This window comes from Cyprinodon tularosa, unplaced genomic scaffold, assembly GCF_016077235.1.
Source record: "Cyprinodon tularosa strain WSP-4 unplaced genomic scaffold, ASM1607723v1 ctg178, whole genome shotgun sequence".
NCBI lineage: Eukaryota > Metazoa > Chordata > Actinopteri > Cyprinodontiformes > Cyprinodontidae > Cyprinodon > Cyprinodon tularosa.
In genome coordinates, this window is record NW_024038597.1 from 1,086,266 (window position 1) to 1,114,088 (window position 27,823).

Consider the following 27,823-nt stretch of genomic DNA (forward strand, 5'->3'; position numbering starts at 1 on the left):
CTCCGAGCCAGCTCCCATGTCAGAGGATGAAGAGAGCACATCCAGTTAGTCACAGTCAGAGAAACAGGACTACACTGAAAAACAGCGAACATCTATAAACAAAGGTGTTGATGGCAGCAGCACAGCTGATGTTTCTCTCCAGGATGGAGTCACAGCCAAACAGGAACAGACCGGGTGAAGCTAAAAGCAAAGAGAACAGAACGTTAGAGATTGAACTAATAGATTCTGCAGAGTGGGAGAATAGAGATAGAATGAAGCAGAATGATGAAAAAGGGGTCCCTATGCTATGTCCTCCAGCAGTCTAAGCCTATAGCAGCATAACTATAGAGATAGCTCAGGATAACCTGAGCCACTCTAACTAGAAGCTTTATCAAAAATCCATCCATCCATTATCTGACAGTGCTGTCTACGGGCGAGAGGCGGGGTACTTTATCTAAAATGAGTTTTTACATTTTTTAGCAATTGTAAAGTAGAACAAAGACCACAAGAATCCGGACAAAGTGATTCAATTACAAACAGCAGGGATGCTGAGGTAGGCATAAAGCTGTCACTATGCCTGCTTTTGAGTTTTATCACTACCCACTCAGAGCGCTACCACGCCAGACCATAAAAACATTCCGGTTCTGATCAGAGTCCAGCAGTTCCGTTTTTCTGAGCGAACGTGAATGCACCACGGGGCATGTACTTCCTGTTAAGGAGGCGCAGTCAGCTGTCACAGTCTGCGAGGCGAGAAGAGGGAGCAGAGCGACGACAAACACAGCAGCAGCCAAAATGTCCAGCTTCTCCACCAAGTTCAGCGGCTACACCATGACTCAGCTCAACGAGTTCCTGGAGGACGACGAGAAAATGTCCAAAATGGTCCAGGAGATGGAGGAGGTGAGCTACAGCCGCGCGCTGGGTTAGCTGCTGCTGCTTCCTTTCTTTTTTTCTCCGTCTGTTTTTTTCCTTCTTCCCTTTCAGCCTTTGTTGGTTTGTTTTTCCCAGCGCAGCCTGGACACAGACACGGAAACAGCTCGAAATCACCGATTCTGTTTAAAAATGAAAATATAAAAATATCAGCCGACTGAAAATGACTATTAAAGCTGTCTGAGGAGCCATTGTTTAAGTTTGAACTGAAGATTCCCAGCTGGAAGTTGTTGTTTTTTTTCCACCGCTGGTCTGACTGTTATGTTATCAGCGGAACCATTTTATTCTCTTCTCTAGATTAAATGGTGCTAATTGATAATAAGTGGTAAAGTGGTAGCATTAGCTGTTAGCTTCGCTTCAGCTACACCTCATCATGATTCACAGGTAGAGCTGCGGGTCCAACCGACCCGTTCCGGTCCAACAGCCGAACCTCAGAACCTTTAACCCCGATGAACAGTCAGGAAGGAGGGCAGAGATCCACCATCCATCAATACATCTCTGGAATAGAAGCTGATAAATCCTTTAAACATGTTAAAAGGGCATGAAATTATAGATTGTAAAAAAACAAACAGATATTTAGATATATGAACGAATCCATATATTTCATAATCAAAGTTATCCTTAAATCTTAGGTTATAATAGCTTTATGACTCTGAATTAGATGGTTTAGGGTTTATTTTTCTACCTGCAGTAATTTTAACTATGGGCTGCAGGATATTGGAGAGCGTTACCATGACGACGGCTTCTTTTCTCTCTTTCTAATGTTTTTATTAAAGTAATTTGAGTCTGGATTGAACTGCAGCCACGTGACTGTGCAAACGGGTTTAATATACACCAGCATAGAAAACGGAAGCTCAGAAAACCTGAACGATGTTAGGCAACAATTGCTGCCGTCCAAGCAGTCCTCCTGTTGCCATCAGGGTGAGGTCTGCTGTTTGGGTCACAGCGGGTCTGGTTAACCTGACTGCTGGGGTCCATCTACAGCAGGGGGTCGGTCTACAGCAGGGGTCAGTCTGAAGTGGAACCATTAAATGTTTGGGTCAAAGCGATTCCAGTTAACCTGGCTGCGTAGGTTGGTCTACAGCGGGGGTCAGTCTACAGCAGGGGTCAGTCTGAAGTGGAACCATTAAATGTTTGGGTCAAAGCGATTCCAGTTAACCTGGCTGCATGGGTTGGTCTGCAGCAGGGGTCGGACAGTCTGCAGCAGGGGTCGGACGGTCTGCAGCTAGGGTCGGACGGTCTGCAGCTAGGGTCGGACGGTCTGCAGCAGGGGTCGGACGGTCTGCAGCAGGGGTCGGACAGTCTGCAGCAGGGGTCGGACGGTCTGCAGCTAGGGTCGGACGGTCTGCAGCTAGGGTCGGACGGTCTGCAGCAGGGGTCGGACGGTCTGCAGCTAGGGTCGGACGGTCTGCAGCAGGGGTCGGACAGTCTGCAGCAGGGGTCGGACGGTCTGCAGCAGGGGTCGGACAGTCTGCAGCAGGGGTCGGACGGTCTGCAGCAGGGGTCGGACGGTCTGCAGCTAGGGTCGGACGGTCTGCAGCAGGGGTCGGACAGTCTGCAGGCAGGGGTCGGACGGTCTGCAGCAGGGGTCGGACGGTCTGCAGCAGGGGTCGGACGGTCTGCAGCAGGGGTCGGCATGAAGCAGGGGTCGGACGGTCTACAGCAGGGGTCGGACGGTCTGCAGCAGGGGTCGGCATGAAGCAGGGGTCGGACGGTCTACAGCAGGGGTCGGACGGTCTGCAGCAGGGGTCGGACGGTCTGCAGCTAGGGTCGGACGGTCTGCAGCAGGGGTCGGACGGTCTGCAGCAGGGGTCGGCATGAAGCAGGGGTCGGACGGTCTACAGCAGGGGTCGGACGGTCTGCAGCAGGGGTCGGACGGTCTGCAGCAGGGGTCGGACGGTCTGCAGCAGGGGTCGGACGGTCTGCAGCTAGGGTCGGACGGTCTGAAGCAGGGGTCGGACGGTCTGAAGCAGGGGTCGGACGGTCTGCAGCTAGGGTCGGACGGTCTGAAGCAGGGGTCGGACGGTCTGAAGCAGGGGTCGGACGGTCTGCAGCAGGGGTCGGACGGTCTGCAGCAGGGGTCTGACGGTCTGCATCTAGGGTCGGACGGTCTGAAGCAGGGGTCGGACGGTCTGAAGCAGGGGTCGGACGGTCTGCAGCAGGGGTCGGACGGTCTGCAGCAGGGGTCGGACGGTCTGCAGCTAGGGTCGGACGGTCTGAAGCAGGGGTCGGACGGTCTGAAGCAGGGGTCGGACGGTCTGAAGCAGGGGTCGGACGGTCTGAAGCAGGGGTCGGACGGTCTGAAGCAGGGGTCGGACGGTCTGAAGCAGGGGTCGGCATGAAGCAGGGGTCGGACGGTCTGCAGCAGGGGTCGGACGGTCTGCAGCAGGGGTTGGACGGTCTGCAGCAGGGGTCGGACGGTCTGCAGCTAGGGTCGGACGGTCTGCAGCAGGGGTCGGACGGTCTGCAGCAGGGGTCGGCATGAAGCAGGGGTCGGAGGGTCTACAGCAGGGGTCGGACGGTCTGCAGCAGGGGTCGGACGGTCTGCAGCAGGGGTCGGACGGTCTGCAGCAGGGGTCGGACGGTCTGCAGCAGGGGTCGGACGGTCTGCAGCAGGGGTCGGCATGAAGCAGGGGTCGGACGGTCTGCAGCTAGGGTCGGACGGTCTGCAGCAGGGGTCGGACGGTCTGCAGCAGGGGTCGGACGGTCTGCAGCAGGGGTCGGACGGTCTGCAGCAGGGGTCGGACGGTCTGCAGCTAGGGTCGGTCTGCAGCAGGGGTCGGACGGTCTACAGCAGGGGTTGGTCTGAAGCAGGGGTCAGTCTGAAGTGGAACCCTTAAATGTTTGGGTCAAAGCAATTCCAGTTAACCTGGCTGCGTAGGTTGGTCTGCAACAGGGGTCGGTCGGTCTGCGTGAAGCAGGGGTCGGTCTAAAGTGGAACCATCAAATGTTTGGGTCGGTGCGGGGAGCCTTTCGGTTCAGTGACTTCCTGTCGGCTTACATCACAATCAGAGTTTTAAGCTGTAATTTCCTGTTGGAACGTTTATGCAAACATGGCTAAAATGGACGATGTCGTCAGACTGCTGTTAAAACATTTCTCTGGTCTCTAATTAAGGAACTTTGAATGAAAGCAGCAGGTTGACGGTAAGGAGGCAGGAAGTATGACGACGGTAAGGAAGCGGGAAGTTTAACGTTTTAAAACGCTGACATGGTCATCCTTCCCACAGGACGGTGCATATTTATACGGTCTTTGAATGATTTCCAGCCTTGGTTAATGGATGGTCTTCCTGGGCTCATTAAGGGACGTTTCTTTATGGCTTCGGGATCTTTGCTCCGTTAGTTGCTGAGGTAAATATCTGAACTCTGAAATGCCATTTATGATGAAGCTGGTTTGCTTTTATGGAACGCCTCTCCTTCTGTTTTCCATACGCAGAGCAGTTTCCAGCTGAACTCTCTGGAAAAGCTTCAGACCTATAGTTTATTTTTAGTTTATTTTTTCTCCAGAGCTTTTGGTGTGAATCCTCTTTGGGCTAAACAGGTTTTTCAAAATGCTCGTCTGTCTGAGAAATCTCTCCAACAAAGCTCTTTTTGTTCTTCGGTTCAGCAGTGAAGCTTAAACTTGTTCCCGTTTTCCCCTAACTTCCTCTCGCCGACGTCGTCAGGCCACAGGAATCTGGTCGGTCTGTTGTCATGGTGACGGGGGGTCGTCTCCCTGGCACCCTGATCTGATCCAGGGATGGGGGGGGGGGGGGGGGCGGCTGTTGAAACGCTGCTTCTGCTGTTTGACATCCACACCCTGCCTGCCTGTCTCCATAGTTTCGTTTCTTCATCCCACAGGTTGGCGGGGGAGGAGGGGGGGGCGGGGGCGATGACGCATCGGTTGTTGACTCAGGTTAAGTTATAGGATTATGGGAGAGAGTTGGCCAGGTGAGTCAAAGGTGGAGCTGTAAGATTCTGTATCAGGACAAAAGGCTGTCGGACGGTAATGAGAGGAACCTGAGCTTGGTGGGAAGTGGGGCGGCGGTGAACCTGAGCAGGCGGGCGGCGTTCGCTCGCTTTGAATGATGCAAATCCTCTGATGGGCGCTTTGAGCTCCAGCAGAAATCCACTCTGGAAGCGTTTCAGCTGCTGTTCTGTAGCTGAACTTTGGCTCGCTAACGCCTCTAAAGCGGTTTTATTTGTTACCTGAGGATAAATCATCATCATCATCCAGGCTGTTTATTTAATATTCACCCCAAAATGCTGAAATAAAAACGCATATGATGCATTATCTAAAAACTGCTATTCCATCTAAACTAAACATCATTCAGGGATTGTTCTTGTGATTAAAGTGATGAAGGTTTTATTCTCTGGTGAAATTATTAAAAACTGGCTCAGAGTTCATCGATGGGCTGAAACAATGGATCAGATTAATCGATTATTAAAATAATTGTGAACTAATTAATCGAAAAATCGTTAACTGGAGTCTAGAGACTCTAAAACATGATGACAGAGCCACCCAAGGCTTGTAAAAAAAAAATAAAAAAACACACACATGAAAATATATTTTTCAAGTTTAGAAGCTTTAGCTTCGGCTGACAGGCAAGGTGCAGCAGCGGGTGGGGGAGGGGCCACACTGCATCAGGCTCAGATGAAGAGAGAACTGGAATAGGTGAGAAATGCACTAAAGCATTTTTATTTGTCTGAGTCTGAACTGGACGGATTAAAGAAGGAAAAACTAATCTGGATCAGGAACCCAGAGGTTCTGGGAACCTGTCTGGGTCACAGCTGTTCATTTAGAATAGAATAGAATTTGACTTTATAATCATTACGCTGTCACAAGTACAAGTACTTCCTCCAGAAGTTAAAGAAGACTCCAGTCAGCAAAGAATAATCAGTGGATCATTATTTATACCTAAAACTAATACGTTCGCGTTGATTTAAAGAATTTAGCGTTAATCAGTCAAAAAAATTAAAACAATTTTTTCGTGGCGAAGACCGAGTCTGGGAGCGGCCATTTTTGCCCAAATCTAGTAGCCCCTCCCTCCTGCCATCTTCCAGCAGTGACGTCACGGTGCGGTAAGCCTAGCGCCATTCTCCCCGCTTTCCAAGCTAAATCAATGGGAACTACTAGACACATCTGCAATCAACAACAATTATTGAAGATTTCCAGAGGACTTCACCATTGAAATTCACCAGAGCTATAGTGAAACTGACAATGCCCACGTGCATGGCAGCTGGATGCTGGAATACATCGGGTAAAAGTGAAAAGAAAAGAGTTATTCCACCTTTCTGATTCCTGATCCTCCACGGACGGGTTGGTCGTTGGATCGCCAACTTGAAGAGGGAGGATTTGCCATCGAACTTCTGGCCAGAGAAAAAACCCGTAATATGTGGCCAACATTTGGAAGAAGAATGTTTTCAAGATGACTTGGATAGTAGCGCGTTGTGACAAACACCAGATACAGCACTGGGACTTGATCAACAGCTGATACCGCACAGTGACGTCACTAACCAGTAGGTGGCAGTAGTGTTCTTTGACAAACATGGATGCCTCCAGTAAAGCACATTCACATGGAAACTACTTTGAATTGAAAAGTGTGTAATAATTTCATATTTAAAGTACTTTTAGAAGCTTGTATTCCGAATATGAGCGACTTTTCCTTTAAGAAAATTTCTGGGTTCGACTGCCGAAGCCATAATAATAGACAATAAGCCCAAAGCATGGCGACCGTGAACAGCTGGAAGAGTGGGTGGGTTCTGCTCTCTGCGGTCGGTACAGGAAGACGCTTTAAATACTTTTTCTCTCTGATGGTTTCGGTACTTTTTAAAAAAAGCAGGAAACCTGACAGAAAGTTTTCCCTGCAAACGAACCCGTTCTCTCAGAGATGGGGGGGTTTTTAGCTGCTTCTCTGTAATTAGAGCGAGGACCGACTTCCCTCAAGATGTGGGAGTTTTAAAAATCCCAACGTGACGCTTCCAAACCTGGAGGTGTCTTTTCTCCCAGCAGCTTTCCTGCCCAGTTATTTCTGACCATCTGACGCTCTGACTCATTCCATAGCTGCTCCCACTTCTTCATCACTTTAGAAAGTGGCTTTATGAAGGAGGCAGGAAGCCCCCATATTTTTCTCCTAAAAAAACGCTAAATAACCATAAATATTGCTCATAATTTTTGATTGCTTCACTTTACAAACCGCGCCCCATAGTATGTATCCCATGCGCCTTTTTTCTTCCTCTGGCATTTTTCTTCTTCTTTGACTATTTAAGCCGATATTTATTTTGTAAATTTCTCCACTCAATCAATAAAGTTAATCAATCAGTCTTGATCTAAAAGGCTAGAAAAACTTTCTAAAATGCAGAAGCGAATAAACAGCAGGATCGATAAACTCTGTATTTTTTACTGACATCTATCAATGATCAGTCTGATTTAAAAAAAAAAAATAAATAATTTAAATTGAACAAGAAAAGCTGTTTACTTTATATCAGCAGGTGCAGTTTGCTCCCTTCACTCTTCTAAGCTTTAAATGTGTAAAACCTCAAACCTCAGTGTTGAAGTTGAACCATTTCAGTGGTTTTCTACTGAGCTGCATGGATCTCTAGCTTTCATGCAGCGTCTCTGATTTTCCCATCAGGCTTTATAAGATTTAACTTCACTGCAGCTGAAAGTCTGCTCAATGCTTCTGCATTTTCCTCTTCTCTCTTCCTCTCATCCATTAGATTGCCTCAAGGGCTAAATTAACATCAGCTCGTTACAGTTCCTGTCCTTCATGAAAAGACTGACATGTTGGTTGGACGGTGTGCAGCTCTAACCTGCTCCTGCTGTTTACTGATGACAACATCTGTGTCTGTTGTAGATGCAAGAGGTCCAGCAGAACAAGGAGAAGACGCTGGCCAACAACCGGACGCTTGCCGAACAGAACCTGACCCTGCAGCCCCAACTGGAGCACAAGAAGGAGCAGCTCACCAAGAGCTACAGCCGCCTGCAGGAGGGCTTCGAGTCCTATCAGCTCCGCAAGTCCAGACTGGGTAATGACTGGGAGGCATGGTTTACTGATCCGTTACGATACTCCGTTTAAAGTCATAGGGAAATCATATTTAAATGTCAAATCATTCTGACTTAAACATGTAAATAAATGTTCTCTGTATCAGATGATATTGTCCCAAAATTTAGAAAATTTCTATTTAAAAAAATTAATTCGGCCAATCATATATCAACGGTCATCTGTCAATCAAATGTTTTCAGTCATAGCATCTTGATTCATATGTCACAGCTAATATATGCAACGGTTGAAACCAGAATCCTTTCCTTTCCCATTGAGTTGCGTCCCAGTGTTCACAGGGATGGACGTCTGTGTCTTCGGTAGGCGTAGAGCTAACAGAACTGGCAGCGTTGCGAGGCAAGGGCTCAAACATGTACGGCTGGAAGCCTTCTACACCAAACCAAGCTTCTGCCGCCCTGGCGTCCTCTTCCACAACTTCTTCGTCCCCGCTTTCCTCCTCTAAATAAAACATGGATGACGGAGGAGACTCATCCACGACCTCCGAAACTAAACTCTCCTCCTCTTGCATGTTTCCGCTGTCCATAGCGTTCCTTGACAGCGTCGTTTCTAAGTCACCAATTTAGTGCTACTTGGTCCCAAAGGAATTTCCCATTGGGAACCTACTAGCATTAAGATGCTAACTGGTTAGCAAGATGCTTCCGACAAACCGGCCACAACCAAACTTGCTTGCGAACCCCTTGATAATCAACCAATCACATTCACTTTATTTACTCGTGTAAAGTCGGGCAGCAATTGGCTTTTCCAACCACTGCATTTCCAAATTCTCCCATTTCTCTACGACTTTAACTCCTCCGGGTTTAGAAACAGCAACCCTGGAGGGTTTATCTGTAGATCTATAAAGGCTTACTTTTCCTATCTGGCAGTAGAAGCTGCAAGTTTTCCATCCAACACATGAATTTCTGCACTAAACCGACGCTAAACATCGTTTATTTGAAGTAATCCAACTATAAAGCATCAGGGATTATAAAGCCTTGTATCAAATCAAAGCTTGACCACCTTTGCAGCCGTTCCAGCGTGTTCCTCCAGACGACACGTGTAGGTACCAGATTGACTCGGGCTGCCAGATTGACTCGGGGGCCTGCGCCTTTTGAGATGCGTCAGAGCGTCCGCCATCTTAAATGTGGCAAATCTGCAGTTTCTCACTCACTTAAACAGTATCAGAGGGACTTTAATCTCTGAATATACTTTGTATTCGTAGTATTTTTGGTTTTGTAATATTACAAGTTTATTTTTTGTATCCCTTTAGCTTCATTCTCCTGAATTTATTGTCGTTACAAATGCAGACCGCGGGCTCAATGTAGTTTGTTTGGGTGGCGTTGCCATAATGTGACGTCATCGGGAGGCGCAAGGCCCATGGCGAATTCGGTGACGTCATCGGAAGGCGCAGGGACCATGGAGAATTTCTTCGAAAAATTGTCCGTTTACAAACCGCAATCCCGCTTTCGAATAAAACCTACACCCCGCTATAATTACTTTAGTAAGCTGTCCAGACCAATCAAAATGTTTTGCGCAATTGTGCAAACGTTAAAACAATTATGTATTGTGACATCATCAAAAGGCGCAGGCCCCCGAGTCAATCTGGTACCTACACCGGCATTGATCCCTTGATCCAGGCGAGATGAGTAACGCATGCAGGAGTCATTTATTTGATGACCTGCAGAAGGTTTAGTCCGACCTCTGGAAGACCTCCTTTTTATTAAGAAATGAAAGTAAAGATTTCTTTTATTGGGTATTTATGTTCATAATTTTCCATTTGGAGCAACGTGATGTCTGCTTCAGACACCAAACCCTGTAAAACTAGAATTTACTAAAAGCAGAATGAAATAATCTGAATTCAGATTTTAATCCAGTTTAAGTATTGTCTCCTGGTACGTAATCGTTAGTTCAGAAAGCTCAGAACAGACCTTCTTCCCTGTGTTTCTTCTCATCGTAGAGTTTTACTTCTAGAAGTTAAATTCCCTCCAGTCCTCAGTGTTTGCTGTTCTGCTTCGGAGCGATCTCCGCCATGGATCCTCTGCAGTCAATGAGGGCATTTATTTAGCCTGTGCAGGGCGGCGCGCTCACCTGACCGCCTATATTTAACCCCATTGTTGTTTTACCACAGCTGATCTAAACAGATTAGATCTACAGCAAACAATCGCAGCATGCATCCAAATTCACCAATTATTCATTTATCCATAAAGTTCCCAGGATTATCAGCTGAAAATGACTAAAAAGTCCTCTCCAAATTCAGGCATTAATAGCTTTTGAGCCATTTGGAGTAAAAATAAAGTTCTGGGCTCTTTGTATAAAAAAAAAACACTCTGTAGTTTTCTCCTGTTCATTCTGATTTACTGTAAGTGTGCTGCTGTATATGTGGTGTGCTTCATAAAACAGCTCTGACTGTAAAAAACAATTCTCTCCTGGAGTTTCTATGTGAAAATAATTAAGAATTAATCTCCAGCAGCCAGGAAAGTATTTGACACCATAGAAATACTGTCTTATATCCTGGCAAGCAGCCTTCCAAATGTGTTTGGAATATCTGCTAAAACAGTATTTCTACGGTCATCTAGAACTACGCCAGGAGTCACCAACCAAAACTGCTCAAAGAGCCTTATTGGACCAAAAAAACAAAAATAAATCTGTCTGGAGCCGCAAAAATGTAAAAGTCTTATACATGCCTCGTGTGGCACCACGGGCTCTAAGTGTGTTATCCTGCTATAGAAAAGGAATATGTGGGCTTAAATATATAATATGCATTCTTGATTAAATGTTTATCATGGAGCAAATGTCACATCGCAGCATGAGGTGAGGGAGGAGCAGCGAACGCTCTCACCGCGCGCTGCTTTACCGCCCTTCACCGTGCGGTTTAGGTTTTTTTGCATTGATTAAATCATAGAAACATGATGAAGGAATCTTTCTATGGAGGACGTGTTTCTGTTGGGAGGGGTTGATGGAGTCATGAGGAACCGAGCAGGAACTGACGTCCATCAGAGCAGAGCTCTCTAACCCTGAAATCCCACATCCTCCGTCACCAGCGTTCCTTGTTGGGATTTATATTTTTAGGAATTGGGGAAAAAATGGAAGAAAGTTCTCATCCCTGCATCAGAGCGCTACCTGTTGGATCTATGAACGGTTTTCTATGCTTCAACCAAACTAGCAGCAGTAGTGGAGTTTGGAGATGTAATCAATTACTCAAATCTATCTTTGCTCTCCTCTAATTTATCCAGAAGTTCTGCAGATTTAGCAGCTTTCCCTGGAATTGTCTTTTAAAATTACTATTTATTTTTTGACAACCTCTCATTACAAAGCAAAGATGCAGCCAATCCTCCTGCATTGATAATGAAAGCAAATGATTCGCTCCATTCTTCTCTGAATCCTCTTTCCTCATCAGATATCTTCGTTTTTTTTCCCCCTCTGGGATCCACGGTCTGAGACGGACCCACGGCTTGATTTCTAAGTTATCACCAGTGATCTCTATGGCAATGACCCAAATTGTTTACATTTATTTATTATACAAATGTTTACAGCATTGGAAAACATCATTAATTTGTGTTTGACCTCCTGCACACCGTATTAGAAGAAACATAACAAAAAAAAAATCGATTTTCATAATTTTTTTTGAAAAAGCTCCAGGGAGCCGCGAGGGGGATGTTAAAGAGCCACATGCGGCTCCGGAGCCGCGGGTTGCCGGCTGTTATTCATTGGCTACACATTGATGTCACTCACGTGGAGCTGAGTTTTTACTGGTTAGAATAGGAGGGCAGAGAAGGAAGTCAAAAACTGTAAAAATTGACGCTGATTGGCTTTCTGCTGTTCCAGCCTGCCCCCATCGTCCTGTAACTGGTCAAACAAGCTGTCAATCAAGCCAGGACTTCCTGTTTGAACAGGTGGCAGCATCGAATGCGTTGTTTTTAGAATCTGGTAGCTGGAATTTGGAGTAAAAATGTGGTGGTGTTTTTCCCTGAAGATAAGTTATCCTGATGTACTTGTGCCTTTGTGGATTTTATACGACGATGTTTGGAGCCGTCATTTTACCGGATTATCTTTTCTCTGGCTGTTTCAAGCAGAAACAGAGCAAACTTGGAGGGAAATAGCTGAGTTTTACCCTTGGAACGAGTAAAAGGTAAAACATGAACTTTTTGAGTTTTGTCTGCTGTGTTTGTCGAGGTTCCAATGCTTGTTATTACTGGAAAGAGGAGAACGAGAGCTTTCTGTAGATATGCTATGTTGACATTGAAATACTCATATGTACATGCGCTGAAGGTTCAAAAGCCCCCCTGGGTCGCGGGCGGGTTGTTTGGAACTCAACAGGAACTTTAAGAGATTAAATTCACCAAAATAAGCAGAAGATAAAAGCTTTTCTCAAGCGTTTCTGGGAAAATATCTGGATGCCAAAGAACAAAAGTCAAAGTTTTATGGATTTAAATTAGAACTGAAGAAGAGCAGAGCGGAGACAGAAGCAGTGAATCCAGAGGTAAACTGATTGCCTAACGCTGATGGCTCCTCTCACAGTATTTCTACACCAGAATTCTGTAATCGGGCCCAACTATGGCTTTCAGTTACAGCGGATTCACCAAAGAGGAGGTTTGTTTTAATATATGAGAAAAGTGTAGCTTCATCTGATCTGTTCCTGTTTGGCTGTGACTCCAGTCTCTATAGCTTAGACTGCTGTCCTCCAGCAGTCTAAAATATAGGCTTAGACTGCTGGAGGACATAGGGACCCCTTTTTCATCATTCTGCTTCATTCTATCTCTATTCTCCCACTCTGCAGAACCTGTTAGTTCAATCTCTAACGTTCTGCTCTCTCTGCTTTTTCTCATAGTAGCTTCATCTGGTCTGTTCCTGTTTGGCTGTGACTCCATCCTGGAGAGAAATATCAGCTGTGCTGCTGCCATCAACACCTTTGTTTCTACAGGTGCTGGTCATAAAATTAGAATATCATGAAAAAGTAGATTGATTTCAGTAATTCCATTTAAAAAGTGAAACTTGTATATTATATTCATACATTACATACAAACTCATATATTTCAGATGTTTATTTTGTTTAATTTTGATGATTACAAATGACAACAAATGAAAATCTCAAATTCATCATATCAGAAAATTAGAATATTGTGAAAAGGTTGAAAATTGATGGCCCCTGGTGCCACACTCTAATCAGCTAATTAACTCAAACCACCTGCAAAAGCCTTTAAATGGTCTTTCAGTCTAGTTCTATAGGCTACACAATCATGGGGAAGACTGCTGACTTGACAGTTGTCCAAAAGACGACCATCGACACCTTGCACAAGGAGGGCAAGACACAAAAGGTCATCGCTAAAGAGGCTGGCTGTTCACAGAGCTCAGTGTCCAAGCACATTAATAGAGAGGCGAAGGGAAGGAAAAGATGTGGTCGAAAAAAGTGTACAAGCAAGAGAGATAACCGCACCCTGGAGAGGATTGTGAAACAAAACCCCTTCAAAAATGTGGGGGAGATTCACAAAGAGTGGACTGCAGCTGGAGTGAGTGCTTCAAGAACCACCACACACAGACGTATGAAAGACATGGGTTTCTGCTGTCGCATTCCTTGTGTCAAGCCACTCTTGAACCACAGACAGCGTCAGAAGCGTCTTGCCTGGGCTAAAGAGAAACAGGACTGGACTGCTGGTGAGTGGTCCAAAGTCATGTTCTCTGATGAAAGTAAATTTTGCATTTCCTTTGGAAATCAAGGTCCCAGAGTCTGGAGGAAAAGAAGAGAGGCACTTCATCCACGTTGCTTGAAGTCCAGTGTAAAGTTTCCACAGTCAGTGATGGTTTGGGGTGCCATGTCATCTGCTGGTGTTGGTCCATTGTGTTTTCTGAGGTCCAGGGTCAACGCAGCCACATACCAGGAAGTTTTAGAGCACTTCATGCTTCCTGCAGCTGACCAACTTTTTGGAGATGCAGATTTCATTTTCCAACAGGACTTGGCACCTGCACACAATGCCAAAGCTACCAGTACCTGGTTGAAGGACCATGGTATCCCTGTTCTTAATTGGCCAGCAAACTCTCCTGACCTTAACCCCATAGAAAATCTATGGGGTGTTGTGAAGAAGAAGATGCAATACACCAGACCCAACAATTCAGAAGAGCTAAAAGCCACTATTAGAGCAACCTGGGCTATCATAACACCTGAGCAGTGCCACAGACTGATCGACTCCATGCCACGCCGCATTGCTGCAGTAATACAGGCCAAAGGAGGCCCAACTAAATACTGAGTGCTGTACATGCTCATACTTTTCATGTTCATACTTTTCAGTTGGCCAACATTTCTATAAATCCTTTGTTTTTATTGGTCTTCAGTAATATTCTAATTTTCTGATATGAGGAATTTGAGATTTTCATTTGTTGTCATTTGTAATCATCAAAATTAAACAAAATAAACATCTGAAATATATGAGTTTGTATGAATATAATATACAAGTTTCACTTTTTAAATGGAATTACAGAAATCAATCTACTTTTTCATGATATTCTAATTTTATGACCAGCACCTGTAGATGTTGGAGCTTGGCCTGTTTTCCAGTGTAGTCCTGTTTCTCTGACTGTGACTAACTGGATGTGCTCTCTTCATCCTCTGACATGGGAGCTGGCTCGGAGCTCGTCTGCCTGGCTGTGTGTTTCCTGGACGGGGCCGCCTGTGGAGCTGGTTGACAGTTGCCTTTTGTATCTATGCTTCTTTTTCTATGTCTGCTTCTGTTTCCTTGAACCCCAGCGAGCCTCAGCAGATGGCCGCTCACACTGAGCCTGGTTCTGCTGGAGGTTTCTTCCTGTTAAAAGGGAGTTTTTTTTCTCTCCACTGTCGCTACAAGCATGCTTAGTGTGAGGGATTGCTGAAGAGTCAATGAGGAGATGCAATCAGCTGGTTTTCCTTAGATAGAAAACTTTGAATCAATCTGACTGGATGATCTGAACTGGAAAGAGCCTTAAGATGACATGATTTGAATTTGAGCTATAGAAATAAACTGAATAGAATGGAAACAGGCCATGAATTCAGATTAATTTTCAGATCCAAAGTTCTCTGTAGATCCAGAGCCAACAGCAGATTTTGGTGAAGGATCAGAGGCAGAATAAATCTGGAGAATAAAAATCTAAATCAAATAATTCTGTTATCATAGAATCATGTTAGTTTTATCTGTTTATGGTCAGATTGGATTAAAATAATCAGCTGATTAGAATAACTGTGTTTTAGCTGCTTTGTTCTGTATTTCCTGCTTGTTTGCTTCTCTTCCATCAAACGTTCGGTTTGACGTCTTTGAAAGGAACCGTTCTGGAACGGCGGATGAACTCGAGAGGAACTTCACTCGCCTTTGTTCTTCAGATGACATCATCGCGCTTCAAAAAGACCAGTCCGACCAGTTCCCTCTGTCCTGCTCTGGTTTCCCAGCAGCCCCGGAGTCCCGCATTGAGCTTCCTCAGAGGAGAAGCGGGGACGGTTCTGCTGACCTTGTTTCCCCGCCGGTTGCCAGGCGACTCTTTAAATAGACGCTCAGCTGTTCACTGCTCTGTCTCTCTGATAAAGCTGGTCTGGGTCTCCTTCAGGTCCGCTGAGATGGACGGATCCTACAATACGACCTTCATGTCTAAAGGTCAGAATGATTTCCAGCAGGGGGCAGCGTAGCTACGACTGAGATGGAGCCCAGGTCCATTTTAGTCGGACTACACTTTTATTCAGCAGCAATTTCATAAGACTTGGTAGTTTCCCTTGGTTTTAACCCCTCCCTCCCCTGCTGATGGAGATCTTCTGTGCGGTTTAGATTCTGCAGCTCCTGTTCAAACCGTTTATTAATGAAAACAGATCCAGTCTTTGCTCAGCATGCTTATTGTGGAGTTTGGCAAGAACCGCCAATCAGGTTTGACTGGAGGCTGCTATGTAACGACGGATTTGAAGGAATTCCTGTAAGTTTGCTGATTACTGCTGAGTCATTTGTCCCTTTGTTGTGTTTGAACGCTTCGTGCTGCAGCTGGTGTTGACTTTCAGACCTGAACGCAAACACAGCAGGAACTAAAACAGGGCTGGGCAATAGACTGCATCTGGAATAAAAACACTATTTAATCAAACTGTTTTCAGATTGCAGAGATGCTCAACTTTGGATCTGACAGGAAGAGAGACGCGGTTACAAAGTAAAATACATCCGCTTTGGGGGGAAATACAAAATAAAATCTGTTAATCTCATGGAGAGAGAGTCAGTTTGGAGTCACACATGGTGTTTATAGTAAACAGGACAGACTGGAGCAAAAACAATGAATGAAACATTAAAATAGAAAACTTTCCCCATGATAGGAGTTTAGGAGGACAGAAAACAGATAAGGTAGTGATCCTCTTTGAGCCTCACAGAAACCAGAATAAGGAGGAGCAGGTCAGCGCAGCGTATCTCTCTCACCTGTTTTTGGAAAAAAGAAAAACTTGGATAAACTTCCCAGATCTCTCTCTGAGAATCACCTCTCTGCCTCAGTCACCATAGAAAGCGTCCCATGCCGTTTATTGCTGAATTATACTCTCCTTTCCTCAGACGCTCTGCTGCATCTCTGCAAAACTGTAGGTGAGTGCAGACAGGAGGCCTCTGATTGGTCAAATCTCCATCCGCTCTACACTATGCATATTTCCTGTTTGGTTCCTTACCAGCTTGTTTTGTTTGTGGAAAACAACTGAAGATGGAGCAGCTAGCAGAGCGAGGTGCGCGAGAACGCTGGGACCCTTTTTCCCACCTGGATCCCTGCTCTTTTTGGCCCTGATGTCTAGGGCTGGGTATTCTCGCCCAAATCCTAAATCGATTCGATTCGATCGTTTTTACAATAATGAAAGCGGTTCAACCGTGTTTCAAAATACTCATGTATTTTATTTTTTCCGGTCACATTAAACACAAAGTGCAAACTTGTAAATCAGACAGTTTAAACATGAGATGTGAACAAAACTGTCTAAAAAAAAAGTGCAAACTTGTTCGTGAAAAGTGAAAAACGAGTAAGCAGACGTGACACAGCAGACGTGCATGAGCTGCATTATCTTCACTGAGTAAACCGTATTTGCAGCGTCGTTTGTAACTACCGGGTGTTTGCTGCTCAGCCCCCATTTGAATTAATCTTGAGTGCATCTTTCCTGCTCATTTGAATGTGAACGTCACGCGCGTCACTATAAAATGAATCGATCTCATTCCCTAGACATCGATTTTGCAAAAATGTAAAGGAATCGATCCAAAATCGATTTATTTATTTTTAATACCCAGCCCTAGTCATGTCCCTCTTGTCGCACAAACTTGCCCTCACTGCCTCACCGCCTCAGCCGTATCTAGACCCACAGCTAGTTCCTGATTGGTCCTCTGGCGTTGTGGCGTGGAATAACAGCGCAGACCACGCTTCAATGATGGACAGAAATCAGAAATATCTGCGGCACACTGCTGCGGGAGGATAAACAGGCCTTTATTGTTGTTTATCTTTTCTTTAGACGTAGATCTCATTATGTAATAGATGAACATTCCCTACCTGCTCTGGTTGTAGATGCTGCACAGACTCGTTAAGCAGAGTTTTGCTTTACAGCGGGCATCCTCAGTCGGTCCTGGAGGGTCGCTGTCCTACAGGTTTTAGAGCCGTGCTAAAGCAGGGAAATCTCTAAAACCTGCAGGACAGCGGCCCTCAAGGACCCACTATGGAGATGTCTGCCGTATAGAATGCACCTGCAGCTTTTTATTTGTTTTAATTTCATAATCTGTCCAAGTCAAATGTGGTGAATAGTTTTAATGTGTTTACAGCACAGAGACAGAAGTGAAAATGATCTGCACAGATCTGCTCATCCTGCCTAGTCTGAGCTACTCTATACGCAGTCAGTGTGGCATGGGAAAATATCGGATCAGAGATTAAAAACGACGCATTCAGCTCGTTGAGCAGACTGATGCAGGTCTGTGTGGGTCTGGTGACGGCACGCGATGGCGCCTCAGAATGTAGGTTACCCACTGTCGCCCCAGTTGTTGATCTGCTCAGCAGCTGTTTGGAGCTGAAGGAAAGTAGCAGTTTGACCCAGAAAGGTTGAGCATACAGTAGCCCCCCCCCTTGCTGACAGAAACCGTCTCCTTTTCTCACATTTTAAAGGCAACCAGTAAACCTGAAACCAAACCCAGCTTAGTAAAGCTCAGCTCCTCTTACTGCCGCTGTTCTCCATCGCTGTGACTAAGTGCTCAGTCACTCTAAGCCAGTTCTGCAGGCTGGTTAACTGCTGCTTCATTGTTTGCTTCTTACAGAAGAGACATGATGTTATTTCTATATTTAGCAATAAGCAGAGTTCAGCTTTGACGGATTTACAGTCGTTACGTCTCAGAAGAACAACCGGCGCACTGAAAACCTTTTAACCTCATGTTCTCTGCTTCTTATGGAACAAGTATTTAGTTATTTATGAAAATGAAATTGCTGGAAAAACCTAAAGAGAGTAAAGTCATATGAGTAAATCAAGCTTCATTAGTTTAGCCTGGAGTATTTTATTTATTTCAATCTCCTTTTATTACCTCTTTATTCTCAGTATTTGAATTTTTCCTTTTGTAGACTCTATATTATGACCTCATATTTATGCTTTAATCGTTTTTAGGTCATTTTTGTTTGACCTAATAGTCGTATGTTAGCAGTCTTTATGCTGAGAGATCATAACAAACACAATAAGTGATTTAAAACAAGTGTTTGCTTCTGTTCTTTTATAAAGATGAAATTTAAAGGCACACCGCAGACTTTGTGACATAAAGAGTTTGACGTAAACGAGTTTAACTGATTCCTCAGGCCAATAAACAACGCTTGACACTATCAGTGCTGCCAGCGGGGCTCTCCTCTTCAAATACCAATTACGTAAGTTGGAAGACGCACAGTCACTGGCCAGGTCATGTGACCTGGAAGAACGTGTCGTTTTACGGCCGCAGGTTCTTATATCGTCATGGAGATTTTGCTCTACTGGACTCCTGGTTGTGGCTGAGGCAAGGAAAAAATTTAAAGGAGAAGTCCGCTCGTATTCAGAATTCAAACTTCCTAAAGTACTTTAAATAAGAAATTATTTCCACCCTGTTCAATAAATGTTTTTAATTAAGAGTAATTTTCATTCTAATGTGCTTTACTGGAGGCATCCATGTTTGTCAAAGAACACTACTGCCACCTGCTGGTTTGTCCTGATGCAAACCCCTGCAGCAGCTTCTCATGTTGTGGACAATTAGCTAACATCAGTACCCTGCAGTACCTCCTAACACCTCTAGGGCTGGAGGCCCCCATGCTGCTGACCTCTGATCTTCTCCATCTTTTCTCCCTTTGCTTGGAGCAAAGCCGGCGTCTGCTGATGCTCCATCCTGTGGAGCCGTTCCACTGTATTCAAATAAGGGGGTGGAGCTAAACCAAACCTGTATGTCAACATAAGACTTGGTAGTTTTCCTTGGTTTTAACCCCTCCCTCCCCTGCTGATGGAGATCTTCTGTGCGGTTTAGATTCTGCAGCTCCTGTTCAAACCGTTTATTAATGAAAACAGATCCAGTCTTTGCTCAGCATGTTTATTGTGGAGTTTGGCGAGAACCGCCAATCAGGTTTGACTGGAGGCTGCTATGTAACGACAGATTTGAAGGAATTCCTGTAAGTTTGCTGATCACTGCTGAGTCATTTGTCCCTTTGCTGTGTTTCAAAGCTTCTCGCTGCAGCTGGTGTTGACTTTCAGACCTGAACAAAAACACAGCAGGAACTAAAACAGGGCTGGGCAATAGACTGCATCTGGAATAAAAACACTATTTAATAAAACAGTTTTTAAATTGCAGAGATGCTCAACTACAAGAGTAACACGCTAAATTCTCACTCCAGTCCTTTTGGTGGCGCTACAGTGGATTTGTTGCCACACAGAATAGGGATGCACGATATAATCGGCCTCCTATCGGTATCGGCCTTAAAACTGAATATCGGACATCGTCCACCCCACCGATATTTAACCCGATATTTGATCAGCTTCTGAGTTTCTAAAGTCTAAAAAATAAAATAAAAAAATACTACTTTTTCTTCTTCCTCAAAAACTTCTTTTTTACAGACTTAAGAACTTCTAAAGACGAGGGAAAAAATATTGATCCATTAAAATATCCCAATATCTTCATATGCTGATATATTGTCATTTAAAAACACCATATCAATCTCTTTTACTAATGAAATATTGCTATATGTCATCGTTATGCTACGAAATCCCCCGAAAATTCACCAAATGTTGCCATATTTTTATATGTTGATATATTGACGCGGTATCGATCTATTTTACTAACAAAATCTCACAAGACTTTGCAAAATATCACGAGAGTTTGTAACAGAACGATGAAATTTCACGAGATTTTGAAAATAAAATAGATCGATACCGCGTTTTTAAAAATCTATTTGATATCAGCGTATGAAAATATATTTGAGTATATTATTTTTCAAAGTGTCAGAAATGGATAACAAAACTGCTATTTTCAATGACTACTTATTTTTCTCCAGCTTTAACATCGGTATCGATATCGGTTATCGGCTACATGAGTTTTAAAATATCGGCATATCGGATATCGGCCAAAATCCCAATATTGTGCATCCCTAGCACAGAAGACAAAAAAAGGAGTTGAAGCTATAAAATCTGCTGATGAATTAATTAGTCATGATGCGTTTCTCTGTGCCTGTAGTTCTTTAGGTTCCTCCTTGTATTATGAAATTTAGGCAGGTAATAAAGTCGGTAATAAAGATGGCATACAGATACATACACACACACACACACACACACGGTTTCTGCTAAAGTAAAACGTGTCGTTTTATTCGGCCACAGAACACAGCAAAGCAAGCACATCAATCAAGGCACGGTGCTGAATACAATATTGTCCCCCTACCGTGACACAAGGATCGGAGAGCCAGTCGGCCCCAAACCAGCAACCCGCGCAGCTAGGCGTCTGTACGCAACCCAAGCAGACTCTGCCCGTGCCAACCGCCACCTGCCATTTATGCCAAACTTCAAAGGAAAATCTTTCACCCAATCAGGAAAAGTGATCGCTCCCTCTCACGCCTGGAGCGCATGATTACAGAAACCAAAATATCCCCCGAACCCACCCAGGGCTCGTGGACAGCCAAAACCAAAAACATTATTACATCATGGCCAGAGCATGGCACCGAGAGTTCGTTAGTACAAAAACAAATTATATCATGCTCTCAAGGAAACATAAAACCCATATACACTATATTGCCAAAAGTATTTGCTCACCCATCCAAATTATTGGAATCAGGTGTTCCAATCACTTCCATGGCCACAGGTGTATAAATTCAAGCACCTAGGCATGCAGACTGTTTTTACAAACATTTGTGAAAGAATGGGTCGCTCTCAGGAGCTCAGTGAATTCCAGCGTGGAACTGTGATAGGATGCCACCTGTGCAACAAATCCAGTCGTGAAATTTCCTCGCTCCTAAATATTCCACAGTCAACTGTCAGCTGTATTATAAGAAAATGGAAGTGTTTGGGAACGACAGCAACTCAGCCACGAAGAGGTAGGCCACGTAAACTGACGGAGCGGGGTCAGCGGATGCTGACGCGCATAGTGCGAAGAGGTCGCCAACTTTCTGCAGAGTCAATCACTACAGACCTCCAAACTTCATGTGGCCTTCAGATTAGCTGTAGAACAGTGCGCAGAGAGCTTCATGGAATGGGTTTCCATGGTCGAGCAGCTGCATCCAAGCCATACATCACCAAGTGCAATGCAAAGCGTCGGATGCGGTGGTGTAAAGCACGCCGCCACTGGACTCTAGAGCAGTGGAGACGCGTTCTCTGGAGTGACGAATCGCGCTTCTCCATCTGGCAATCTGATGGACGGGTCTGGGTTTGGCGGTTGCCAGGAGAACGGTACTTGTCTGACTGCATTGTGCCAAGTGTAAAGTTTGGTGGAGGGGGGATTATGGTGTGGGGTTGTTTTTCAGGAGCTGGGCTTGGCCCCTTAGTTCCAGTGAAAGGAACTCTGAATGCTTCAGCATACCAAGACATTTTGGACAATTCCATGCTCCCAACTTTGTGGGAACAGTTTGGAGCTGGCCCCTTCCTCTTCCAACATGACTGTGCACCAGTGCAAAAAGCAAGGTCCATAAAGACATGGATGACAGAGTCTGGTGTGGATGAACTTGACTGGCCTGCACAGAGTCCTGACCTCAACCCGATAGAACACCTTTGGGATGAATTAGAGCGGAGACTGAGAGCCAGGCCTTCTCGTCCAACATCAGTGTGCGACCTCACAAATGCGCTTCTGGAAGAATGGTCAAAAATTCCCATAAACACACTCCTAAACCTTGTGGACAGCCGTCCCAGAAGAGTTGAAGCTGTTCTAGCTGCAAAGGGTGGACCGACGTCATATTGAACCCTATGGATTAGGAACGGGATGTCACTTAAGCTCATATGTGAGTCAAGGCAGGTGAGCAAATACTTTTGGCAATATAGTGTATATCACTCCTACAGTCCAGGTGACCAGACCTCTTCAGGCGGACACGTCAAACATTTCCCATCTTTCCAAAAAAAGTAAAAAAAATCAATCCACTGGACTTTGTTTCCAATTTTGAAGACGTTTCTCTTCCATCCAGGAACCTTTTTCAATTCAAAATGTCAGAAATAGCGTTGAGTTTCAGGTTTATGCAGTAGCCCAAACAAAACATGCAAATGGAAACGGAAGAACTGGTCCACCACTTTGGAATGGGGGTCGTTTGGCTTCTTTTGTTAGCCTGCAATGCCCCTTACCTAACAACCTTCCTTTCAGAGACATAGACAGGTATGGGGCATTGCAGGCTAACAAAGAAGCCAAACGACTCCCATTCCAAAGGGGGGGACCCGTTCATCTGTTTCTATTTGCATGTTTTCTTAACTAAAACCAGGCTTTGTTGGGCTGCTGGATAAAACCTGGAACTAAACGCTATTTCTGACATTTGGAATTGAACAAGCTTCCTGGATGGAAGAGAAACGTCTTTAAACTTGGAAACAAAGTCCAGTGGATTGTTTTTTAACTTTTTTTTTTTTTTTTTTTTATTACTATGACCTGGATGACTGGGAATCTTCAGCAGCATATTTTCCGTTTTTGTCCGTTAAAGCAGAATCTTAACATTTCCTTCTTTTATTTCCCTTCTCGTTTAACAGACCATAAGTCAGGAAACTCCTCCCTGGACACGCTGCTGGCCCTGCTGCAGACAGAAGGAGCCAAAATAGAGGAAGAGACGGAGGTAAGCCTTCTGCAGCTCCCCCCATGGATGACCTCATCCACCTGCCTTCCCCTCCACTCCTTTCTGTTTCCTTCCACCTCTGGAACATCTGCAACGATCGAATCGGTTTAGAAATAGGAGTCATACTTTCTATGTAAGGCTGAATATTTTAATCATCTGCACATTTTACCTTTTTAAATCTCTCATCCAAATCGTTTGGGATGATAAGAAATTTGTTTCCTAAACGGAAGCAGGGCGCCCCCTGGTGGTAGAGGAATGTGGTTAATCCAGGATGGACGGCTGTATTTTGGATACAGACCTCTGCTATGTGTAAATTATTTTCCTATATGAGAGCTAATTCTGTTTATTTTGTATTGTTTTTTTTCTTTTTTAGATTAAAATCCTAAAGCTTTATTTATTCCCGAAACTTGTTGATGTCAAAGTTGGCAGGTTCAGTCTTTTGAAATCTCTTTAAAGAAAATGAAGTCTGTGTCGTCACTGCTGTGCCAACAAACATGGTGTGACCTTAGAGGAAGGCAGCGTTCCCTCCTATGGAGGACCAACTCGGCCATATTTAGAAATAAATACAGAAATAAATCAATATAAGCATTTGCATAATGAGGCAGAAATGCATACAGAAATGTAAAAAAAAAATATATATATATATAAAGGACAAAAAAATAATAACATAAATATTACAAAGGCAAATAAATAAAGAAGCTAATTAAAAGAGTTATATACATTTGTCTAACTGTATAATTTAATTTCTACTTACATTTATTTGTTTTTTATTTTTGTTCGCAATTAATTGTATGCTTATATATTTATTGAGCATTTATTTATTTCTGTATTTATTTTTAAATATGGCAGAGTTGGTCCTCCATACACTACAGCTCTGACGTCCCTGAATTATTTCCTGGGTTAAATGAGAGGCTGGTTTCACTCTCCGACATCTTTGTCCCATTTATATCTATTTTCCTGAGATTTTTATAAAATGTAAAGTAGTGACGGGTTGGTCATTACGGAAGCCCAGAGCGGTCGTGTCCCTCAGGTACTTTTTCGCGGTGGTTTTCTCCAGAAAACGAAATGATTTTCTCATTATCCAAAGAAAATAAATTAATAAAATAACGAAAGCCGTTTTATCGTCATAGTGAGATGATTGTGTGTTAAAACCGATTCCATCTTTCAAGCCCACAACAGCGGGAGAGGATTTATTAGTCATGGCAGCCAGTGTGTAACTCTGTAAATAATCCTGAGCTTAACCCATAGATAACGAGACGACGACGTTGGTTTGATATGATTCCACTTCTGATTCATAAGCAATTAGATCTACGCCCCTGGTGCGCTTGGCGACGGGTGTTTTCTGAACAGCCCCGGTGTTCCACCTGTAACGGGTATAAGATGCATTAACCCCCAAAATGAGTCCAGTTTAAAGATTTTCATAAAAAACATGCCGTACCGCGACCCCACAACTACGGCCCCGCAGGCGTGGATGGACTGGGAATCCAGGGCTGATGGTCAGCCTCATTTCTCTGACAGGTTAATCATCTCGTTATCTCAAGAAATCAATAACTGTTTTCTCCTGATAACGAGATAGGGCAAAGAGGAAAAACAGTCGAGTTTGACCGCCCTCAGCTTCCGTACATTATGAAGCGTTTCGTACGGTGGCCCTGAAGTGCAAACTGCAACTACAAATCTAAAAGCGCAATTACATTAAGGAAATCGCAACTACATTAAACTACCGGAAAAGGTAGGTACCAGTGGGAAACATGAGACATCGCTGATTGGACGACGGCGCCGTTTGACCCTTGAACCGGAAGTCATTCTGCTTGCTGTGGCTTTTGAAAACATGGATATTGTCGGCGCCCCAAACATAGCCGCCGTTATCCAGGAATATTTTGAATCAGGACATACGTACGAGGGGATACTGGATATGCTCAAGACTAATCACAAAATCTCAGTTAGTTTGCGTACACTGAAGACACACTTAAAAGAAGCTGGACTGTTCAGACGACGCAACTTCCGGTTCAAGGGTCAAACGGCGTCCAATCAGCGATGTGTCATGTTTCCCACTGGTACCTATCTTTTCCGGTAGGTTCATGTAGTTGTGTTTTTCTTAATGTAGTTGCGCTTTTAGATTTGTAGTTGCAGTTTGCACTTCAGGGCCACCGTAGTTTCGAGACATTTGCAAACGGTCATTGAATACTGACCCCTGCTGGAGGTTTTAAGTTACTGCAGGAGGCGAGTAAAGCATGACTGAAATCTTTAATCATCTCTGGATCAGTTCAGTGATGGTCCAGATCCCATGGGCGCCGTTTCTGAGCCGGGCCTTCTGGGTGTCTGTAGAACTGAACCCGTCTTTGCTTGTGCCCGCAGAACATGGCCGACTCCTTCCTGGATGGCGACATGACCCTGGATGCCTTCATCGATTCCTACCAGAGCAAGAGGAAGCTGGCCCACCTCAGACGGGTGAAGATCGAGAAGCTGCAGGAGATGGTGGCTAAGGGCCAGCAGCTCCCCCAGGCCGCCGCCCCCTCTTCCTCCTCCCGCCTCCAGGACGTTCCTGCGGCGGTGTCGTCCCTCCTCGCCGACGGCGGCGGTAGCAGCAGCTCCTCTCCGGCCGCTCAGGCCAGGAGGAAACCTCCCCCCCCTCCCTCTCAGCCAGCTCCGGTGTTGAACCAGGCTCCGGCGGCGGCCCCCCAGCCTCCGTTCTTCTGCCAGCCGGCGCAGTACCCGCCCATCCCTCCCAGGACAGGGCAGCCCTTCCCCAGCGTCCCCGCCGCCTACCCCAGCCACTACCTCTCTCAGTACCCCCCCGCTCTGCCTCAGAGGCCCCCGCCCCGCCTGGCCCCTCAGCCCGGCTTCATCATTCAATAAGTTCCTCCAAGTTTTTTCCTTTTCCGACGTTCTGTTTTTCAAAGACAACTGGAACTCCTCTGAGAACAATGTTTCCATGTCGTCTGCCTTCTGGGATCTTGCCCGGCAGCAGACCGTTGGTCGGTCCGACCGCCTCCATCCCAGGCAGACCTCCTCTAACCTCCCTGGATTCCCTCTCGCCCATCAGTGCCCATCCAGGTAAAAAACCATCAGAAATGTGGTGGGACTCTGTGGTTCCTCCCAGCCAGTCCCTTCAGAGAAAGGAGCTGGATCAGGGAAGCAAACGGCAGGACTTCCTGCCCACCATCTCCATCAGAGCATGCCGAGTCAGCGCCGCATGAAGCCAGGAGAGACCCCGATTACTGTGCAGTTTCCAATATTCAGCCAAAAGCTGCATCTCTGCTGGGATTTATCGTTTAACTACATTAGAAGGTACGTAGGAATGTTTAGCCAGGATTTCTGATTAACCCCTGTGAGGAGGGAGGGAGGGATGGGGTCAGGGAGCCCGGCCCCCGCCTGGACGCTGCAGGCGTGTGTTGGACCTTATGGGCTCCCGTTGTCCCGCAGCGCCCCTCCCATGATGTCTGTTCTAACGCCCTCAGTAGGAACCTTGGCTCCGCTCCGTTCCACGCCGAGCACCAAAGACTTCCTGCGTCGCTCTGGATCCGTTCCACTCGCCCCGTTATTTGGGCTGAACCAAGCATTTAGTGGAGTCCTCCGCCATGACTCCCAGCCTATCCTTTGTGATGCTTTGATTCTTTTTGGAAACATGCAAGAACCCCCCCCCCACCATCACCCCAACCTGTGCACTGTTCAAGAGCCACGAGTGCCTACGCCTCACAGTGACGCTGTGCTGATTACTTTATGTCCCCCCCCCCCTCCCGATGCGTATAGAGATGGTTCCAGATCTTTGAGGTGAGGCTTTGTTAGCGGCTCATGTCTTGGCTGCAGTAGACGCCGTCGTTTCCTGTCGGGGAGTCGATGACTGAAACAATTCCAGGTTCTCTTCTCAGTGGGCGGGGCTCCTGTAGTAAACGCCGCTGTTCTGTCAGATGAGCATACCCAGTCAGACCAGCGTACTCTTGGTCAAAACCCGTTTATCTCCTTTAGTTTATCTCTTTAGTTTTGCATGAAAAATAATCTTTACAAAAAAGAAACTAGTTACTTATTTTTGGTGTTTTTGAAGCGTATTGTTATCCGAACTTGTTTTTTCGTACAAAACTAAAGGGTTAAACGCAAATCTGACGTCTTGCGTCTTGACTATAGGTACGCTGGTCCGACGGGGGTACGCTGGTCCGACTGGGGTACGCTGGTCTGACGCTGGTCTGACTGGGGTACGCTGGTCTGACGCCGGTCTGACTGGGGTACGCTGGTCTGACGCCGGTCTGACTGGGGTACGCTGGTCTGACTGGGGTACGCTGGTCTGACTGGGGTACGCTGGTCTGACGCCGGTCTGACTGGGGTACGCTGGTCTGACGCCGGTCTGACTGGGGTACTCTGGTCTGACGCTGGTCTGACTGGGGTACGCTGGTCTGACTGGGGTACGCTGGTCTGACGCCGGTCTGACTGGGGCACGCCGGTCTGACTGGGGCACGCCGGTCTGACTGGGGTACTCTGGTCTGACTGGGGCACGCCGGTCTGACTGGGGTACTCTGGTCTGACTGGGGCACGCCGGTCTTACTGGGGTACTCTGGTCTGACTGGGGTACGCCGGTCTTACTGGGGTACTCTGGTCTGACGCCGGTCTGACTGGGGTACTCCGGTCTGACGCCGGTCTGACTGGGGCACGCCGGTCTGACGCCGGTCTGACTGGGGCAC

General features: G+C 45.7%; 1 protein-coding gene across 1 annotated transcript; it reads left to right on the forward strand.

Moving 5' to 3' along the window:
* The first annotated feature begins 669 nt into the window (after positions 1–669).
* On the forward strand, positions 670–27,148 carry vps37ba (VPS37B subunit of ESCRT-I a). The gene is made up of 4 exons (XM_038281993.1): positions 670–876; positions 7,740–7,911; positions 23,068–23,150; positions 25,506–27,148. The coding sequence occupies exons 1-4, from the start codon at positions 772–774 to the stop codon at positions 26,004–26,006; spliced, it is 861 nt and encodes a 286-aa protein (XP_038137921.1). The 5' UTR covers positions 670–771; the 3' UTR covers positions 26,007–27,148.
* The last annotated feature ends 675 nt before the right edge of the window (positions 27,149–27,823 follow it).